General features: G+C 37.1%; 1 protein-coding gene across 4 annotated transcripts in view; it reads right to left on the bottom strand.

Moving 5' to 3' along the window:
- The window catches only part of CERK (ceramide kinase), a 44,034-nt gene that overhangs the window by 3,467 nt on the left and 19,974 nt on the right, over positions 1 to 20,593 (bottom strand). For 3 of the 4 annotated variants that reach the window (XM_052789439.1, XM_052789442.1, XM_052789441.1), the window contains exons 7-12: positions 13,139 to 13,213; positions 11,266 to 11,418; positions 10,155 to 10,260; positions 7,337 to 7,407; positions 2,750 to 2,955; positions 234 to 442 (exon numbers count right to left, since the gene is read on the bottom strand). In XM_052789439.1, the coding sequence (XP_052645399.1) occupies positions 234 to 442; positions 2,750 to 2,955; positions 7,337 to 7,407; positions 10,155 to 10,260; positions 11,266 to 11,418; positions 13,139 to 13,213 (820 nt within the window). The remainder of the gene's footprint in view (positions 1 to 233; positions 443 to 2,749; positions 2,956 to 7,336; positions 7,408 to 10,154; positions 10,261 to 11,265; positions 11,419 to 13,138; positions 13,214 to 20,593) is intronic. The other variant, XM_052789440.1, reaches the window with a different exon arrangement.

Raw genomic sequence — 20,593 nt, 5'->3', positions numbered from 1 at the left:
ACTTCAAAGGTAGGGCCATCCATCTATCTCAGACTGATCATTTACAATATACATGGTTGGAGTATTCTCTGGAAAGGACTCAAAAAAGTGACAAAAATAAATTAAGTTTATTATCAGAATACTCAAATGTGCTATGCAGAGGCATCTTTTGGGGATGTCTTTATGAGCATCTTTAAAAATCAATGAAAAGGCTTAATGATTTCTGATATATGGGAGGAAAAATTGATGCTTACCTCACTTCAATTGCTGAACTGTCCAGAGTTTCTCCATCACAATTCCAGGTGCTATTAGCACTATTACAGCAACAGGCTGGATGATCTCTGCAGAACTGGCCAAAATGTTTCTTTCCTATGTCTGTGACATTGCTTTCGTTGTCTTCTGAAAGCTTTGATGTAAATTGAAAACTCTTCACTCGATAAACGTCTACAAATGAGAAGTCAAACTACAAAGAAAAAAATAAAGCAAACCAGGCAATTACAATTAAATACATTTGATCTGTAAAGCAACTCAGCATGCAGCATTTCGTATTCAAGAAAGTCTGTCCATTCCAATTTTCTAGAGAAGCTTACCTGAACCACAGTGTGATTTTTGTTTTTAAAAAACTGCACAAGTCAGAAACAATAAAACCAAAATGGAAACTTACTTTCAGTGGTCCTCTTCAAGTAGCTGCAATACTGCCACTTTATAGATAATCAGGTAACAGGTTCTCAGATTATGAGTAAATGGGGTATAAAAGCTATTAAAAATACTCTTTAAAAACTATTATAACATGGAATCAAAGTCAAAAAGGTTTGGATTGGATATTTGTACCATCCTCAGGACCTGTTCAACTACAGTCCTTAAGACACATGGGCTTTTCTGAAAGCCTTCTGCATTTGGAACAATGCCCTGAAGGTGAGAATTCCATGGCAGTGTGATCACATCACAGAGCTGGGTGTATGCAAAAATAAGAATAGAGGGCAATATTATTACATTCCAACAAAATAAAAATAATTTTAACTAGTTAATTCAGCTAGAAGAAGTAGGACAATTAAGAGACTGCTCTTATAACAGAGGTTTCAGATTTATACTACAATATTGTACAAATGCTTTAAAACAAGCTTTGTAAATTAAAGCAACAATCAAATTAGAGGGTGCCCCCAGCTGCCCTGAAAGCAACTTAACTGATATGGACTTAAACATTTAGCAAGCTGTAATAAATACTGACATGTCATTTAGCAAAGGCAATGGAGTATGTCTGTGCGCATCTACGGGAAGGGGATGGCACGGAAGCAGAAGTAAAAAAAGGAACAGTTTGCCCATAAACCAGTCTGTATTAATGTACAGTCAACCCTTTTCTTCCTTTTTATTTTCACATTTTCTTAAGTTTTCAAACAGGGTTTCCCACTATTATGGTAGACACTAACCTGAGGTGAGGACATATGTACAACCCTGCATTTAATCTACACTGCAAAACCAACATATCCCAGAGAGAAACCAGTTGGGAAGCACTGGAAGAGGAATGGTCACAGTGGCAATCACAAAAAGCATCAGAGTTGAAGGGACCTCCTAGGTCTTAAGTTCCCTCAGCTTTCAACAATAAACAAGCTGTGAAGTTGCCAAACTCCACACTTGGAAGCAGTGGCTTACGGATACAATGAGGCTCACTAAGCAGTGTGCTCGTCCAAACAGCTTAGTTGCAAAAACTGGTAACTATGGCTGCACAGAGACACCCACCCGTGAATGCTCTCATGTCTCAAGTCCAAGCAGCACGTAGTCTCTTGATAAATGTTGAAGCCAATTTGAAAGGTAGCCAGGGAAGGCTTCAAATAATCAAACACATCATGGGAACAGTGAGAGTGGGTGGGAAGAAGTGAAGAGAAGAAGAGGAGTCTGAGAATAGCAGGAAGGAAGAACGCAGACACACAGACAACATCCCAGGGAATGGTAATGAGGAAATACAGGAAAGAGAATCTATACTAATGCTTCTACAGACAAGGAAGAATAGCATCATGAACAAGTCAGATTTATTATTGCTTTTCTAACTAGATATCACATTAGTCCATTGTTCAGATAATTTCCAGAACATGTTAATAATATCAGGTTGTGACAAATATTAAATGTGTATTCACAGCCATAGCTCTGGTTTCAACAGATACTACAATCCAAAGCAGTGATGAACCTTCCCTTGTAGTTTATCCTGACAGCTACAACATATGCAAGGAATAATTTGAAAGCTGAATGCATAGAGCTCATATCCTGGTCACATATACGTAGTAAAATTGTGCTAAAAGCCTGCAGTTTACAGCAAAATGCAGTTCTGGTAACTTTCTTCTAAACCACATTTTTATACAGTTTACAAAAAGTGATTTATTATTCTTCACTACATCTTCTACCTCAGCTATGTTATACTGCTGTGAGCAGTTTTTCATGACAAATACATGGGGGCACAGTTGTGACAAAATCACTTTAAATATTGTCCAAACAGTAAATATATGGAAATTGTTATGAAACAGAATTCAGTTAGCAAAAGTGGAATTTTGTTAGAATGCTATGGCCAAAGACTTGACTTAGCTAAAATGTGGTGGGTTTGTTTGGTTTTTTTTAATGGTACACATGCTGAGATTGTCACCCAAAATGTATAAACTTCTAAAGAGAAAAAACAAAAACAACGAACCTGCTTTGCAGATGTTCTTTTTGTCATATAAGAATATCAGTATTTACAACTTGGACTGACTCTGGAGAATTCATTGTCAAAGGGAATACACACCTGATCATCTTGGTTTGTATGTCGGACAAGATACCGTAGAAAATCAAATCTGGAGCATTTACGAACTAGAATGAGGTCAGCTGAACCATCTGCCAAATGAGCTGCTGGTGAAAGACCTTTTGGACTTCGTGGACAGGCACAGCTCATATTTACTGCATTGATGGCAAGAAATTTCCCTTTAATAACCTTCCATTCTTCTTCATCTTCTGAAACACATCAATAAAGGCATGGAGATAGATTATTATTTGTTCTACTCAGAAGAACACTAAAAAGCAATCATTCTTGGCAACTTAGAAGTTTTTATTGGGCATACTCATGCACTGTCAATAAATATCTTAAATAAACTGCATTAAAAAAAATATCTATTTTTCATATAGTAACAGAGAAAGTTGCTTTTTCCCTTCACAGACTGTGATTATGTACTAAAACTGCTCACCATTTCTGATATATGCATGTCAAATTCAGGATCAATGTGGGTAAAACCACAAAGCCTTTGGCAGGGAAAAGACAAAGGCAAGTTAAAACTCTTGTAGTGTGAAAGTTCAGGAGGATTTTTAACTTTTTAGAATTTTTTTTCTTGCTCTTCAACATGTTAATCTTAAATAAACAATGATGCAAAGACAGTGGTTTAGCATTTGGTTTCTAAATCACTATTCCTCTTCTGCCTCGATGCCACAAATTATGTTTAAGAATTATATTTAAGAAAAAGGGGAAGAGATGACTCAGGGTTCAGCAAGGATCAGCAGGCAGCAGATCAGGAGTCTGTTTCCACCCCAACCCCCAATGCCTGAAGATGAATACTATTAGCAGAGTTGAACTTTCCTGTGCGTAAATCTTCAGAGATTTCTGGAAAACAATACAAAAGTCTGTTTTCAACAACGTGAAACTGTTCTGTTAGAGATTAGACCTAGACTGAGCTTAGATGTGTGATGGCATCAATACTATCAAGAGGCAGAGGAATTTTCTGGAACAAATAAACACTGACAGGCACTGCACAGAGTTGTCATCTAAACTGTATTTTCTGGAATATGGGTAAAAATAGATAAAAAATGCCTTTGCATTTTTAGGTGACACATAATTGCCTTCCTCATGACAATAAGAAAAAGCCATAAAGCAGCCATAACACTCCTTTTCTCCCCACAATATAAGTGGCCTCACATATTTCAAACGAACAACTCCACAGAACTAATGACTGCAGAATAGTCTATGGAGATACACGTGGTTCTAAAACTGGAGTTCAGGAGTGAGGTGCCGTTGTCAATGATGGGGGTAAAATTAAGGAATGAACAACAAATGATAAGTTTGTTTATATAAGCTTGTTAAAGTTTGATCATCAAACCACAGCAAGGTAGAGGTTTTGAGGCATATTAACTGGTATGGACTTAGAAATCTAACATTATTCAGTTCCCCACATTTCAGTTAACATATAGTTATTTTCAAGGTGCTTCTTTCATGGGACTATAGATGATATTTATGCTGTATATTTCATGTTCTGAGATTCTGATATTCTCTACTGTTTTAGTTTTAGGAATTTCACATTTACTTTAGAGAATCATTATTACAATTTTCTAGGTAATTTTGGACCTAAAGTCTATGATGCATTCATTTTGAATTGACCTCTTCCAAGCTTTATACACCAGAAAAGTAAGAAAAAGTAAGGAAAAAAAATGTTTGGAAATTATTCTGTAGTTGTTCTTTACTCTCTGAACTTTTCTTGCCTTCTTGAACTTTTATTCATTGGAACTTCTTACGACCCACTCTTTAGTAAAAGAACCAAGAAAAACAGAATTCCAGGAAAAATAAAGTAGGATTATAATGTGACAAAAGACTTAAAGGAAACTAAAAAATTTATTCTTTTTCCATCTAGACTATCCTCTCTATTTCCTGATAAACAAATCAGTAACAACAAGAAAAAATGCAGCTCTTAAATTCAACATTTTCACATCATTTGCCAGAGTGGTTTTAGTATTGCTTGCTTTACTGCTATCTTTTTATGTTGCTTTCAAAGAGAACATTACAGAAAGAAGTAATTTAAAACAGATTCAAAATGTGTATCTTGAGAGATGAGAAAGACTTAAACTTCAAACTACAGAATGACTTTGTTCAGGCTGCAGGCAAATGACAAGGTGCTGCTCCGAGATGAAGGTAACTGAACAGAACATAAGAAACTACTGGAACTGGAAACATCTGTGTCCAGAACTATACAAGTGCTTATTTACAAGAAAACCAGGCATTTTCTGATACACAAACAACAAAATGAAAACAACACCCTTTACTGATAAATCCTTTTGTTGTTTATCTGAGAAGCCTTAATAATTTAGTCTATAGTGTGTCTACATATATGTTAACTTTTGAAGTATGCTCACTGTAATAAGTAAGTTTCAAATTACTTAAGGTAGAATGCTTACGTATGTTACTGTAATAGATTGTTTTCACCTGGTGAAAAAGTACCATTCAGTATAAATTTCAGCACATTACTCAAAAAAAGTTTCACTGTTCAAGTAAGAACAAAGTCAGGGTATTTATCACATTTTAAATGATCAACTGTTTTCACAACCATTCTACAGGGTGCATCACTGTAATAGCACAAATTATTCACCCACAGTATCTTTCACACAATAGAGCAATCATAAGCAGGGAGAGCATAAACGGCACTCATTTCAACTGTCTATTGTGTATATATACTGCAAGTTGCTGAAATCAGCGTAAAGTACTAACACTCAAAGTTTACTCAGCACATGCACATAGACTTCTGCACAATACAAATAAATACATTCAGTGACAGCCAATGGAAGGATCCTTCTAAACTTACCTGAATTGTACACAAACCAAGTAGGCACAATGAAAGAGTCAGACAATACACCCTGCTGAGTAAAAAGCTTATCTGAGGTGGTGATTTAAAATCACTTTTATTGCAAAACAAGAGTAGCTGATTGTTATTGTTTGCTTACCAGTACTGAATGAAGAGACTGAACTGCAAAGAAAGCCAGCTACCAGAAGTAAAATGGATTTAAGTAAACAATATCTTAAATAATCAGCTGCTTAATGTCTTGTGCAATGCTGGCTAAAGCAGTCTTGATTGCTCACTAACCTGTAGCTTTCTTCTTCCTTTGCTGGGTCAAAGCTAATAAAATGACAGGTTTAAAAAAAAAACAAAAAACAAAAAAAAACCAACCAAAACCCAAACCAACCACAACACAAAAACCCAAACTTACCCCCCACCCCCCCAAACACAAAAAACCAAACCAAAAGAAAAAAAAAAAAAACCAAAACCCACCACAAAAGAAAAAAGGTTGGCAATTTCTAACTACAGTTATTTCTCAAAAAGACAGATTATTTTTTTTTTATTAACAAAAAACCTATTAGATTTAGCTTCTAAGAAAATATTGTCAAGCAATTTCTTTAGCTGAATCTGGGCATAAATTAAAACAACTCAAGAAATACTCCAATCAGGCCATCTGTTGACTATATCAAAGATCTGAAAGCAAGCACTATATATAAGCATGTGTTACAGGAATTCAAGTTGGCATAGAAATCTATATACAGTCTTTATGCTACCAATGAATCCCTATAGTATGATGATACTCTTTTTGCTAACAAATGTCTAGAACCTGGCACAGATACTGTGCTAAATAACTGTAATTATAAGATAAGCTAGGTCATAAGGACCAATGTTTGTGTCAAGAAAATTATGGTTTTATGCACTGGGTTCTACAAGAAAAAAAAAAAGAGTAAAAGCAGAAGCAAGCACCCACGGGAAGACTGTCTGCTGTTTAAGAGGGGTTTATCCAAGATGACGAACTGAGACTAGAGGCAAAACTCAGCCAGCTGAATCTGCATATCTTACTCCAGCAAGGCCACAAGGACATCGTAGGGAGACATAAAGAGATACAACTAGTAGGATTGCTGCACAGAATCCAGTACATTAAGAGTTGTTTTAACAAAAGGAAGGAAAAGTTATGGCCATAAAAAGATCCATGGAAGTACACAGGAATTGGAATGGGGGGAGAAGGGAATAAGGATAGTGGAACCTGAGAAAGAGGAGAAGAATCTAATTTATCTTTCATACTGAGTATGGGTGGGGTATTGTACAGAAATACTGAAGTCCACTAGATCAGTTATTAGTTGTCCAAGTTCACTGCCTCATATTTATTTAATAAACAGCTTTACGTAGGTGAGTTTTGTGCTAACAAACACAAATTTTTAATTCTGATCTATTCTGGAAGTTATCTTCATGAACTGCTTCCTTCTATACTACCTCACAGTTTATCAGTTAAGTCCTTCTCACAAAAAGAACAGAGTCCTAGCTCACAGAATATAACTTTCTTAAAGAAAATAAGCTCAACATATTGAAATATATAAGTAATTAGTACAATTTTATCAGAATTTTCTGAGGTTTGGGTAGAGAGACACCTTATATATTTTTCACATATTTACATGTATTTTCCTTAAACTTAAAGAAACAATGGATTATCTAGTAACTCACAATGTTTTTTTAAAAAAAAAAACGCGCACACACTTGAACTGATATATTCTGAAAAATAATAATTTGTGTAATACTACATTTTACTTTTTATGACAAATTACCTTCATGTTTTAATCCACATTCCTTGTGCTGTTCTGCCAGCTGTTGCTCACTTTTCTTGCAAATGTAACATCTGAAAACAAAAATACCATTCAGTTCCTGAAAACACCACTATTATTCAGTTCAACTTTTTTGTTTTAGCCAATCATTACAAGACCTTCCCCCACCACAAGATGCAGCATGGCACTGACAACCCTGATAAGGCATGAATCATGATAGACTGCAGGCAGTATAGGTACTTAAATACAGTGCTGAACATTACTGGATGTCAGAAATAACAGCATCACAGAGTCGTAAGGTCACATAGGTTGGAAGGGACCTGTGATGTGGTCCAAACTTCTGCTCAAAGCCGGTCTTATAGGATCAGGATGTTCAGTGCCTTGTTCAATTAAGTTTAGAATATCTGCAAGGGTAGAGTCCACAAGACCTCTGGGCAACCTGTTCCAATATTTGACTGCTGTAACAGTGAAAGACATTGACATACTGGAGCCAGTCCTTCATCTCACAAGTGCTGAGTACAGGGAAAGAATCACTGGTCCTGGCGTGTTGGCTTCTCTTTTGCTTAGAAAGCCCAATACGCGGTTGGCCTTCCTTGCTGCAAGGACACACTGCTGACTCAGGTACAGCTGTTGTCCACCAGGATCCCGAAGTTCTTTTTGGCAGAGCTGCCTTCCAGTCAGTACTGTTGCATGGGACTATTCCACCCCAGATGCATGATGTTTGTCTCTCCCTAACTTCAGGAGGTTCCTATCAGCCATTTCTTCAGCCCACCAAGGTCCCTCTGAATAGCAGCCCTGGCTTTCAACTTGTAAACCACTCCTCCCATTCTGCTATCATCTATAAAACTGCTGAGAGCACACTCTCTGCTACAGTCCCAGTCACTAAAAGATGTTGCGCAGTATTAGCCACAGTATTGATCCTTGAGGGACACCATTAGTAATTGGCTGCCACTTGGATTTGGTACTCACAACCTTTCTAGGTAGTCTAGCCAGTTTTCCACCCATCCACTTATCTAGTCCACACCTCATCAATTTGGTTTTAACAATACTACAGTACCAAAGGCCTTGCTAAAGTCAAGGTATGCAACACCCACTGCTTCCCCTTCATCCATGGGCTTGGGGACCTGTAAGGCCTGGGGATCAGTGAAAACTGGGGCAAAGGAGTAGTTTTCCAGCCTTTTCAGTATCTTTTACCACTAGGTTCCCCATACCACTAAGCAGCAGGCCCACAGTTCCTTTAGTCTTTTGTTATGATTGGTATACTTATATAATCCCTTCATAATACATAACACCATTCACATCCCTCACTGATTTCAACTCCACCTGAGCTTTGGCTTTCTCAGTTCCATCCCTGCACGTTTAGGCAATGTCTCTGTTCTTCCAAAGTAACCCATTCCACTTCCACCTTCTCTGCTTCTCAGATCCTTGCTCACCTGTGTTGGTTTTCTATCATGCTTACTCAAGTTTCTGCATATCAGAATGGACTGTTCTTGTGCTTTGAGGAGGTACCAACCAACTCTCCTGGGCCTCTTTGTCCTCCAGGGCAGTCTCCCATGGAATCTTGCCAAGATTCCTGAATAAACCAAAATCTGCTCTCCTAAAGTTCAGGGCTGCAATTCTACTTTTTGTCTTGCTTACTTCTCTCATGATTTTAAACTCTATAATCTCACAGCCACCACTGCCAGACTGCCCTCAACCATCATACCCCACAATTTCCTTTTCTGTAAAAGGACCAGCAAAGCATTTCCCCTAGTCAGCTTGTCAATCACCTGCACGATCACTGTCATCACCACACTCCAGGATTCTCCCGAATTGCTTGTGTCCAGCCCTATTGCCCTTCCAGCAATTATCAGGATGTATAATATCTCCCATGAGGCATCAGGCACTCTTCATCAGGATGTATAAAATCCCCTGTGAGGCATCAGGCACTCTTTACTCCCTGACTGAGACCTGGATGACAGCTTTCTCCCTCTGGAGCTTCCGCTGCATCAAGGCACTGGAAGGATCAGGATAGTTACTCCAGCTAGTACTGGAGACCATGTTCTGTAGCATGTCAAAGCACTATTATTACAGCACGGTCTCAACAAGTTCCACATAGTTTCAGGCCAACGTTTCTAGCTACTCTGTATCCTGGTGTGCTGTTTGCTGCTGTGACAACTACTATATCTCTGATAGCTACATTCATATATGAAGAAGAATAATAAATACTAGTGCATAACTTCAAGCAGGTGAAAGCAAGGAGAAAGGAAGGAACACTGGGAGATTAAGGTAGGCCCCCTAATTGGAGAAACAAGTGAAGAATATCACAGAGAATTTATACAGCATAGTAGTAGTCTATAAAAAAATGGCTAAATAGGCTGATTCTTGAGAGGACCTATCCTCAGGACAAGCCATGCCAGCTGTTGTCATGACACTAAGACAATCACTAAAATTGCTAGATCCAATTACAGTGTGAACATTTGAGAATTTTAGAATAATTATTTCCATTTGTAAAAGCTATGAGGCATCCAGACTTTTCATCTATTAGCAGTAACACAGCATAGTACCCTCAGTATCTTGTAACTGGGTACTGTGCTGTTATACTTTGCTTAATTTAAAATTGGGGGAGGGGGTGACCAGCTAACAAAATTTTATTACATTTTTGTTTACTGACCTGATAAAATAAAGTGTTCTCTTTAATGAGTCAATAAACTTTTTTAAAAGCTTGTCTCTTTCAGAGTAAGTGTTCTGGTGTTAAAAACAACATTCCTGTGACTTCTGCTTACACACACACCTTTTCAAACAGTTCATGTCAAATATCCAGAGATAAACATTAGCCTACCCTGTTCTGCAGCTATCTTTATCTCGTGGAGATCCCAGTGTGTGTCTTGCTGGTTGAAAAGAAATTGTTCCTTCATAGTAATGATGGGAAAGAAAAGTCTTGAAGCCTACATAAAAAAAGGTATTAAGCAGCATTAAGTCATTATAAATCCACATTTTGAACACCTCTGCATACATCCCTTGAATATTCCTCTCTTTCCTTCTCTAAAGACTGCAAAACAATAGGTGCTCTCCTCAAGCTCACAGCTCTTTGTGTTACGATGTTTTAGACTGTAAAGGACAAGGAAATAACCCCCCAAACTTTTTAACATTTATCAATAATGCCATTACCTTGCTTGACACCTTTAAGAGTCAACTAAAAATTTTAGCTGTACATCACTGCTGAATCTTAAAATTAGCCTACACTACTTAAATTCTGCTTTTGTATCTTCTTTCCCTAACACAAAACAAATCAAAGGCGGCAAAAAATACTTTCCAGTAGCATAGGATTTGTCCAAATATTAGCTAACTAGGCTAAACCACTCAGCTCTCTCCATAATCAGTGCTGGAAGAAGGGCAAAATTAACAATTCATTCTATCAGCTAAATGTCCAAGACAGAGGAGCGCCTACCTCTAACTGATTGAAATGATAGTAAAAATTATTAGCACAGAAAAGATACTACTTTTTAGGCAGCTATCACTAGGTGACCTTTAGCAACACGTTTCTATTAACAACACAGAACAGCACTAGCAATTTTATTAATAAAAAAAGCTTATTGAACAAATTCGAATTAGGGTTGCTTCCAACACCATTTATAACAGTTCAATATAAGCTTTTCAGTTCTATATAAAGCTCAAAATACTTAAAATACTAACTATCAGTTAATTTATTAACTGTGCTATATAGTCAAATTCAAAACAACTTTAATGAGCACACTGTTAATGTTATCCCCCAAGTTATGGAGCTTTACATAATGTGATCCAATGTACTTGGTACCACAAGGAATTTAGAATCAGGTTCAGTCTGCCTCTTACGTTTAAAAGCTTCAGAGAAGCTTGGTTTCGAGAGATCACATCAACTGCTCCAGTATGTTTACATGCTGACAAAAGAATGTAATAATTACACAAGTTACCTGAGTAGTCATATCTCATCGGACCCATCCATCGCTTCTTTTCGCTATCTTTTAATATATCTCCATAAAAACCGTAACCCAGCAATGATACAGAGTACTTCAAAAATGTGTTGTTATGATGTACAGAAGAGACGTCCAGAGGCTGACAGTCACCTAGGAAGATTAGAAGTGCAAGGTTCTATTAAGGCTTATTTTGTTTGCAGCTGCAAACATGATAGTAACTTTAACATTACTGATTTTTTAAAAGTAAAAAATGTTATATTTATGTTGTAACATATATGTCATATATCCATATATATTACTTATACCTGCAGAAAGGCAAAACCAATTTTTTAATACTAATTTCATTTAACATTTAAAAACATTAAGCACTAAGTGAAAAGAAAAGGTCTGTATGCTAAAAATAAATAATGAAGAAATTACACTCAGTTACCATGTAGCAGTAGGAGGGGATGTTATAGAAGAGATCAATGCAGTATCTGTACACCTACCAGATACAACTTAATCCTATATGTTATACTATCAGAGGATAATTCAAGCTGGAATGGGCCTTAGGAGGTTTCTCATCAAGTCTCCCATTCAAAGTAGGCTCAGCTATGAGGTCAGATCAGGTTACTCAGGGCTTATCCAGTCAAGTCCTGAAAATCCCTTAGAACAGAAAGTACACCACCTCTCTGATGTCCTCATAGTGTAAGCTTTGGAGTGGTGGTGGGGTTTTGGGGGTAGGGGGTGTTTTTCTTTGGTTGTTTGGTTTTTTGTTTGGTTTGGGTTTTTTTCTTTTTTCTTCTGTTTTACTTTATGCCCATTGTCTCTCATCCTTCCACCACAGACTACTGCGAAGAACCCTTTACATAAGAAGTGAGAACACTCTGAAAAATCTAAATACATGTGTATATATGCACATTTAACCATCCAGCTAAAATACTATGATATACTAAATCCGTCTCTCTCTCTAATCCTAGTCTAATGGCCTAAACTCTACATATGCTGAAGATATTTAACCATAGGTTAGTAACAGAAGCACATGCGTAAACCTTTGCAACAACAGCTCCTAAAACTGCAACTGTCAAGCACTCAATAACAAGTGATAATGAAATAATCACTTGGAAATTCTAACCTTTATGCTTATGCAACATCGTTATAACTGAAGACTACCTTGCACAATTTTTCAAATTCAGTATTAAGAACTGGCTGACTATGATTCTTTGGTATGTGGCAAGATAGGATGGACATCACAAATCACAGTGCAATGAATTTGCCAAGCTGTCTCCTTCAGCCCCCATGCAGTTCAGGGACTCCATTACTAGAGGACTTTGAGAAGTGGCAATGTCAGCATCCCTACTGATGACAACATATCAAAAACCATTTATTGAAAGCAGTTGCTTTCCCTAGTTCCTCCTCAAATATATGACTTGCAGATGGTAAAAATGGGGAATTATCAGCTAATTCCAGTCAAGCAGAAGCCATACTTCTAACTTGGCATGGAAGCATTGAACTGCACAGGACAATTGGGCAACTAGTACAAAAAACTACTTGTCATAGATTTCTCAGAGAGAGACCAACAACTTACACTGCTTATTGTATTTTACTGCTATTTTCAAGAGCATGCCAGAATGCATGAAAACTTAAGCACCAGATATAAAATTTCAAAACATTATGGGCCTTTGAAAACAATGAATTACAGTAGAGAAAGCGATTAGTTTTTATCTTCTTGTATTTCAGAGACTTAAATCCCAGAGAAAAACTTCGTATTTCAACTCAGCCATTATGTTCAAATTATATTTCACAAACATATAGAAAGAACTGAATGGAATTACTATTTTTGGCTATTTTAATAATTTTCATAACAAAACAGTGAACTGTGACCACCCACCTACAATAATATGAAGAGCTGATGTTACTGGATCAATAATGCCAACAGTTGAATAGCATATGCAATCTGTTGATCCTGAAAAATAAAAACCTAGAGATTAATTCATATTTTTTTCAAAACAAGTATTATTGGCATAGTCCTCCAAATAAAAGCATTATGTTCCTTTGGCCTGCCCCTTTCTATTTTATGGAACAAAGTATATATAAGGATACAAATATTATGATTTAAATTGTAAATCCCCCCCCCCCCCCCGTAGAATTTATTTCTCTCCATACAAAGTACAAAGATTTTCACTATATAAGCAATAAATATATAGCAGTTTGTGAAGGGAAATAAGTTAATTCATATGAAAAATTTCAGGATTACATTACAGCTTTTATATCAATTAAGGACAGAGAGGAAGGCAGGCATATGCTGATTCTCCTTTGCTTAAGATTTCTTACTCATTGAGATCTCATGAAAAGAAGTTGACTGGTCTCCTGGTTTTTTGGGGAGTGATCCGAATTCCAGACTGTCAACATCCCATCCTCCTCCAGCTGCATCTTACACCAGAAACTACTACTTAGTTCTATTATTTGAAAATTAGTAAACACTTGCTTTCAGGAATTAATTTACAGATAGGGGAGCAAAGTGAAGAGAGATGTGCCTTTACAGTCTTGAGCAAAATACCTACAAGAAGAATGGGGGGAAGCTTTAGGTTTCACCGATATTCTGTCTTTGTTACTAACTACCTTCAGGCCACTCCTCACTCAGTACATCCACTCTATTTTAGGTGCTTTTTAGAGACAGGCAATTCTCCCTGACCCCTGTGAAAAACAATCTAAGAGCCTAATGTAGGATTCTGAATCCTGCTCTGCAGCAGGGACTTGAAAGTCAGTGCCAGACATACCAAAGCATTTTTGTTGCAGCATTTAACTCCAAATTTATCTTGTAGTTTCTCCCATCCGTTCCCTGAAATCGAATTCCTTTAAAGTCAAGGCTGGATATCTGAAAACAAAAACTTACTTTGTCCACATATATGTTCTCAGATTTGCTACTGATACACTAGATGTAGAGCAGCTCAGATACTGAGTACTTAATTTCTCAGGCCTAATCAAATTGAAATAGAAAACTAAAAATGGAGAAATGAGCAATCACTATTTAAAATCTGCTTTTGGTTCTTTCTCACTTTGAAAACTGTCAGGGGACATACAGTTATCAATAAGAGCAAAGACAATCCTTTCCCTCCCAACTTAATGCTCAGGGAATGGTCACCACTCTCCCTACCAGCGAAGGGCATAAGTGAAGCTTCTATCAAGTAAACACTATGCAGAAGCCTGCCACAGGGAAAAAGCAGCAGCTCCAGGAGCCAATTTAAGAGAATGTAACAGAACTGCAGAACAAAAGAAACCGTGTGACTAAAGAGATCTCTCTCTACAAGGTTGAGGTTCAAGATGGTGCAAGCGTACCATTACAAGTATATGCTGTTGCACAGGAAATGGGACTCCAATTTCTCTCAGTATCGTAACAGACAAGGTACACAGATGAAGTTATCATGCTGCATTTGGAGTTTTATAGCAGAAAACATTAAGGAGAGTTCAGATACTGCAGCTATGCTTTACTCCCAATTTTTTCAGTTTCATTTTGCCTCCTACACTGATGAATTTTAGTTAGGCAGAAAACAAAATTCTCACTACTTTTGAAAAGAAAAATAAACAGACACAAAAATAGCCGCTAAAAGATCTGACCTGAACTTTTACTGCTGAGTGTACAAGCCTAACATTTCATCCAACCTTTCTCATGTCTTCAAGACGCATTTGCATTCTGGTATTAGAATTACCTTAGTCACATTTGTCTTGATGTAAACAGAGCTTTCAAGTAGTCTTACACTATAGGTGGGAAGAGAAGAGGGGAATTCATGCAAGCTACATTTCAACACCAGAGGCTTATCTCGCTATACTCTTCCATAGTCAATTAAAAGCTGATTTATTTGTTGGGCAATTTTATAGAACTTATTTTCATTTCTATTCATTATCTAGCAAGAGAGGGCTAAAATTAGATCTCAAGTCTGACATTAATTCTGAGATTCTAAAATGGGAGACTGGCAAACACTGTTGGTGTCTTCCCCAACTGTCAAATCATCCCTCTTTCTCAGACATGTCAGGAGTACCAACTACAAACAGTAAAATATTGTTCGTTTTTTCCTCTCTCAGAGCCGATAGTATGGAGCCACAAATCCAGTATCATTCCTTACATACGTTCCAAGAGAATATAACTGGTCATAACACCACACCAAGCATGAACCTAACAGTACTAGTTTAAAGGTCACAAAAATATTCATGATGACTAAGGATTTGAATCTCTTTGAATACTTCACAATCAAACAGGAATTCTAGACCATTAGGTGTATCTTGAATAGATTTGGACTCTACTACTGCTGAAGCAGCACTCTGAGTAGATGCACATGCAAACCCCACCAAAATCTGGCTTATGTTATCAGTATAAATCTGATATGGAAAGCAGGAGTAGAATGTAAATATAGTTTGACTAATACTCCTTGATTAATAGCTTAGGATTGCCAGAGCACTCCATTTGGGCAAGAAGCTTTCATAGAGCATGATTCTTGACTAGTGTTAGGTGGTGGATGTTGTTTGTTCTGGTTATACTAACAGAAAAATCATACACATAGTCTGCCAGATTTTCTTTGGGGATTTTTAAGGGCAACAGCCTGAGTGAAGGAAAATAAAAGAGGTTTTTATGGGTTGCATAGAACTACATGCACATGTGAAGAAAGTAGTTGGACTGCTTGTTAACTGAGCCCTAATTCATTAAAAAAGAAAGATCTTCAGTGTGGAAACTAATTTTTGTATTGGTGTGCTAGAAGAGAAGAAAATTGGCATGCAAGAGAATGATTAAGTTTCAGGTTAAGACACTTAGAAGTAGCTACATGTGTGCATGTAACACTGCAGACTACGTCAAAGCTTCCACTCTGGTCAAGGAGATCTTGTCAGGAATGCTGATGGCAGCTTGAGCTTGATTCAAGGTATTCACGCACAGGCCCCATTTGAAGGGCCTTAGGAAATAAGACACCTGCACAAGACAGGCAGATGCAACACAAGATCTACAGACTCTACTGACCATATTGACCAGATGCCCCCTGGCTATAAGATGAGTTTAGGTGCCCATCTCACGTGCAGACACCTAAATGTAAGTATGAAAACTTGAGTACCAATTTCAAATTGAAACTCACCCTAAGGAGAATAACTCCGTTACCTAAAATGACACCAACCACCAGCATTCAAGTACTGGAGATTACTCTGCTTGGCTTCCAACTGCTACTCTAGTACAATAGTTGTCTTGCATAGGGCTAGTACATTTCAACGATGGTGACACTATACCACCATATGAAGATAGCCGAATCCCAAACTAAATGTCTGAAGTCTCCCAACTAAAGAAAGCTCTCATCCCAGATATTCTGACATTAAGAGCCTACTGAAAATATGAAGCATGCAGAAGAGGGCACATCAACTAGTGTTTATTTAAGTATTACTTTGAGTCTTTAGCATACTTTATGTAAACTAGAGCCCTGTTTCATTATCCATTTTCCCCAAAGTCTGTTTGTTATTAGGAAGTATCATACAGCCACATAGTTCTTATATAGGCAAGTTCTTCTACATTCTTTCCCTCCCCAAGTTTAAACACTGTAATTTTTTAAATAAATAAATTTAATGATCTAAAAATTATCAAGGAAATCCTTCCTTTTAATCAATCACAGGGAGAAATGACCAAGATACATATTTAAAATATTAAAGAGTATGTACTTCCCATAAAACATTTTTGCTAAAGCAAGATTAAAGAAACCAAAGTGATGGACTGCACTACATAGAATACAGTACAGCTAAATCACCAGATTTCCCCTTGGCATGCAGATATTGCTGGGTATTTGTGAGCAGTCAAGTCATGCAGACAGGTGCTCAGACACTACCTCACAAGCTTTAAGCTGGTCACAGAACCATCAAAGCGGTAAGCAAAACCAGATGATTTACTGGTTGTACAGAATGGTTCATGCTATTGATTCTGTGGCCCTCCAAAAAACACCAAAAAACCTAAGGGCTAGAATAAATAATCTGAAAAATTATTAGATTACTTACAACTAAGTTTTCTTAAACCAAAACACAAGCATGCTGTGGGCTATAAGTATTCATTTTTGTGCTTTTATTGATGGAAAACTAAACAAATTCCAAAGAACTGGAAGTACTAAACTAAGCAGATGACAGAAGCAACAGTCAGCAAGATGTAGATCCTATAGACAAGAGTGAATTTAATAAAAAAAACAGAAATACTTTTAGTGCTCATGAGCATTGCTCCATGTGAGATACCCTTGACAGGGGCAGGTGCTTCCACAGCACACACAGAATCCTCAGAGACAAATTAGTATGGCAACAGGATTCTGTACCGCAAACAGGTAGAACAACAACTTCAGTGGGGGTCCCACGTGTTTGTAGTATTTTTGTGAAGTCACAATCCATGCAGTCACCTCACAGATGAAATATCAGGTGAGTCATGCTAAAGACAGAGTAACTGCATATGCTTGGTCAAGCAGCATTTAGTATTTTGAAAAATCTAGATAGTGACTTTTCTGGGAAGTGATTTTCAAATGATAAAGATCTGACACATTCAAAAGTAAGCAGAGAAGCTACTGTTACAGGGAGCGACGAATGGCCTGGGCATACAGTCATGTTCCTACTCAGAAGTTTTATACTGGTCCTTCCTGCCATCCAGAAACCAAGAAATCAAGTTTAACATCTGCAGAATGACAGACTGGCTTAAAAAAAGAACAGTTCAGAAGGACTTTGGTCTGGGTTTTTTTGGTAGATAATCACTTCAGCAGAAGTTCAGTACCACAATACAACAAAAATGGATTAATACAATAATGGCAAATTTAAGAGATGAAATTAACAGCACAGTGAAAAGTAATTCTTGACTTAGTTGTCCTCATAGCAGCCCCACCGTATTAAAAGTAGTATTTAGCTCTAAGACTGTCATTTCCAGAAGTATAATGGATTCAAAATGCTGAAGAAGGAACACAAAACATTGCACTTCAGATTTCAAACTGGACATACTGAACCTTGAAATGAGATGCTAATTAAACCGCAAAGATCATTAAACATTAGAAACATTGTAAAAGAGAAGGCTGTGGACACATCACTTGGATTAATTTAAAAAAAAAAGAATTAGATAGCTTTTTATGCTATGCTTTAACGCATTTTTGAAGATAAATTTTACTGGCCAGATGACAGTAGTATAAGAGTCCAGTCACACTTCATGATTTTTCTTGCATCTGGTTTTTCAGTTCGTGAATGAATCCTCCACCATTTTCCTATACTGCCTTCACATAAGAAGCCTGCACTGTCTTTAGCATTCTTAACTTCTACAGCTACACATCAACATGCTGATTATAATCATACTGCATGCTTCAATCCTAGACATTACAGCGTTCAAAAGCGAGAGGGATCTGGATACACTAGAATCCAGAAATCACTATAGCAATTAACACTTTGTATCTACACTTCACTCAATCTTCCCCAGTGCTTGGAAGATTTTTCCCCTATCCCCAGCGTAAGCTGGCAGACTTGGGTTTTGGAAGAATTAATGCATTAATATTATGCCACAGCACAGAGTGAGTAAAAGTCTTCCAACAGCAGCTGACAGGTTTGTCCTCCTATTCTATGCCAGGTTTAGCAAGAAGAATGAATTACTTTAGCTTACTCCAGAGGGTATAATTTTAATAATAAAACATGTGGATGAAACCTCAGTGCCACATGTTGTAAGAGAAATGATTCTTGGTTTTTAAGTTCTATGGAGGCATACTACCACTCTGAATGCAGTGAGAAACCATGGCTTGAATGTGCTTTTAAGGCTAGATAGCACCAGGAAGAAGCGATAACTAAACTGAAGTTTTTGTAGGTGCACTGACTTGTAGTTACCACATCACAGTGCAAAAATTTGTCAGGTTGCTACAACCTCTAAGTACCTTAACAGCAAATCTGTTTACAATAGCAGTCAATTTACACCAGCAGATTTGAAGAATGGCTGCAACTAAGAGAAATTCAGAAGTTAAAACTGCCATTCAAGTAGAAGACTTTATTCATGTCAATAAAAACACAAGTTATTTCATAAAAGTGTACCATAAAGCATAAGAATAAATGGTATTTTTTTAACCAGAAGACACACTAAAGAAAGAGACTGTCTGGAAACAGACACATCTGTTCAAAAAAAAAAAAAAAAAAAAAAGGAGCAGGGGGGGCAAGCAGGGGCTTTCTCCAGAAAGTTAGAATCGTGACTTACAAGTAACATCCAACATTAAAAAAAAAGAGTCTGCACAATGGGATTCTGCCTATGAAATAAAGCTAATTACTCAAAAAAGGTCATATAGATGAGAGTGTTTTAGCATTTAGCATCTCTTTCATTTGTAATTTCAAACCTTGTATAATTAAATCAACAGTTTCTGAGCGAAGATTAAATCTGCTGAATTAGGCGTTAAATACAGACACTCTTCAATCACAACCATAAACCACAACCTGCCATGTTTCTGTTAACACAGCTTGTCATTAGGAACTAAATGATATAAAGGGCAAAAACACTGATTCAGTGTCACCCTACCCCAAGCTCCTGTCCTCACTGAGCAAACTGTCTCCATGTATCAGAAGACACACAGAGCTTTACAACTTAATCTCTAAACTATGGGTAGTGTTTGTTTTCAATATCCATTAATGAGTTCTTAGGATTAAGAAAAAGATTGGTTATAAAGAACTTAAAGGAGCACCATGGGGAAGTTTTTCTAGATGCATGATTTATATTTCATTATTCCTCTTGACTTGCTTTATTTTAGGGCTGTCAGTTTAGTTTAAAAAGTCTTTTTAAGGATCTCACTTACTTTGAAACAGACTTCTTGCACTAGTCTGTGAACTAGGGAAACTGTTGGGGTCAATACATGGTCAGAGCTCCATTACATCAAAGATGAACAGAGAACTGCTTCACCAAGGGCTGGAAAAAAATAAACAAACCACTCTTGCTGCCTTCCTGATCACCCTGCAATGCATGGGTTTGGCTATTTCATAGACAATTTAAGGTCCCTGTGATGGCTAAATGTGTTAAGAAAGGGTTAAGATTTGTTCAGTGATTTGACTCCCTTTTTCAGTAAACAAGCACTTTCCCATATTTTCAGCAATGGATCACTTTAAATATTGTACAATATACAAATGGATCAAGATATGTATTATCCTCTGTACTTCCAGAAACTTGATTAATAGAAACTGCAAGGCCAGCTTCCTTATACACCATTATAAAGAATTTTTGAGGGATCTAAAAAATGACTTGGAGAAAATATTTGAATCATAGCACTGATTACAACGCTGTACCCCGTGTTAGTTCAAGGACTAGAGCATGCAGTACACATTCAAATAGCAAACAGCT

The sequence above is a fragment of the Harpia harpyja genome, chromosome 6 (assembly GCF_026419915.1).
Source record: "Harpia harpyja isolate bHarHar1 chromosome 6, bHarHar1 primary haplotype, whole genome shotgun sequence".
In the NCBI taxonomy this organism is placed as follows: Eukaryota; Metazoa; Chordata; class Aves; order Accipitriformes; family Accipitridae; genus Harpia; species Harpia harpyja.
Note: the sequence above shows the minus strand (reverse complement) of the source record. Positions and strands in the feature narration are given on the sequence as shown.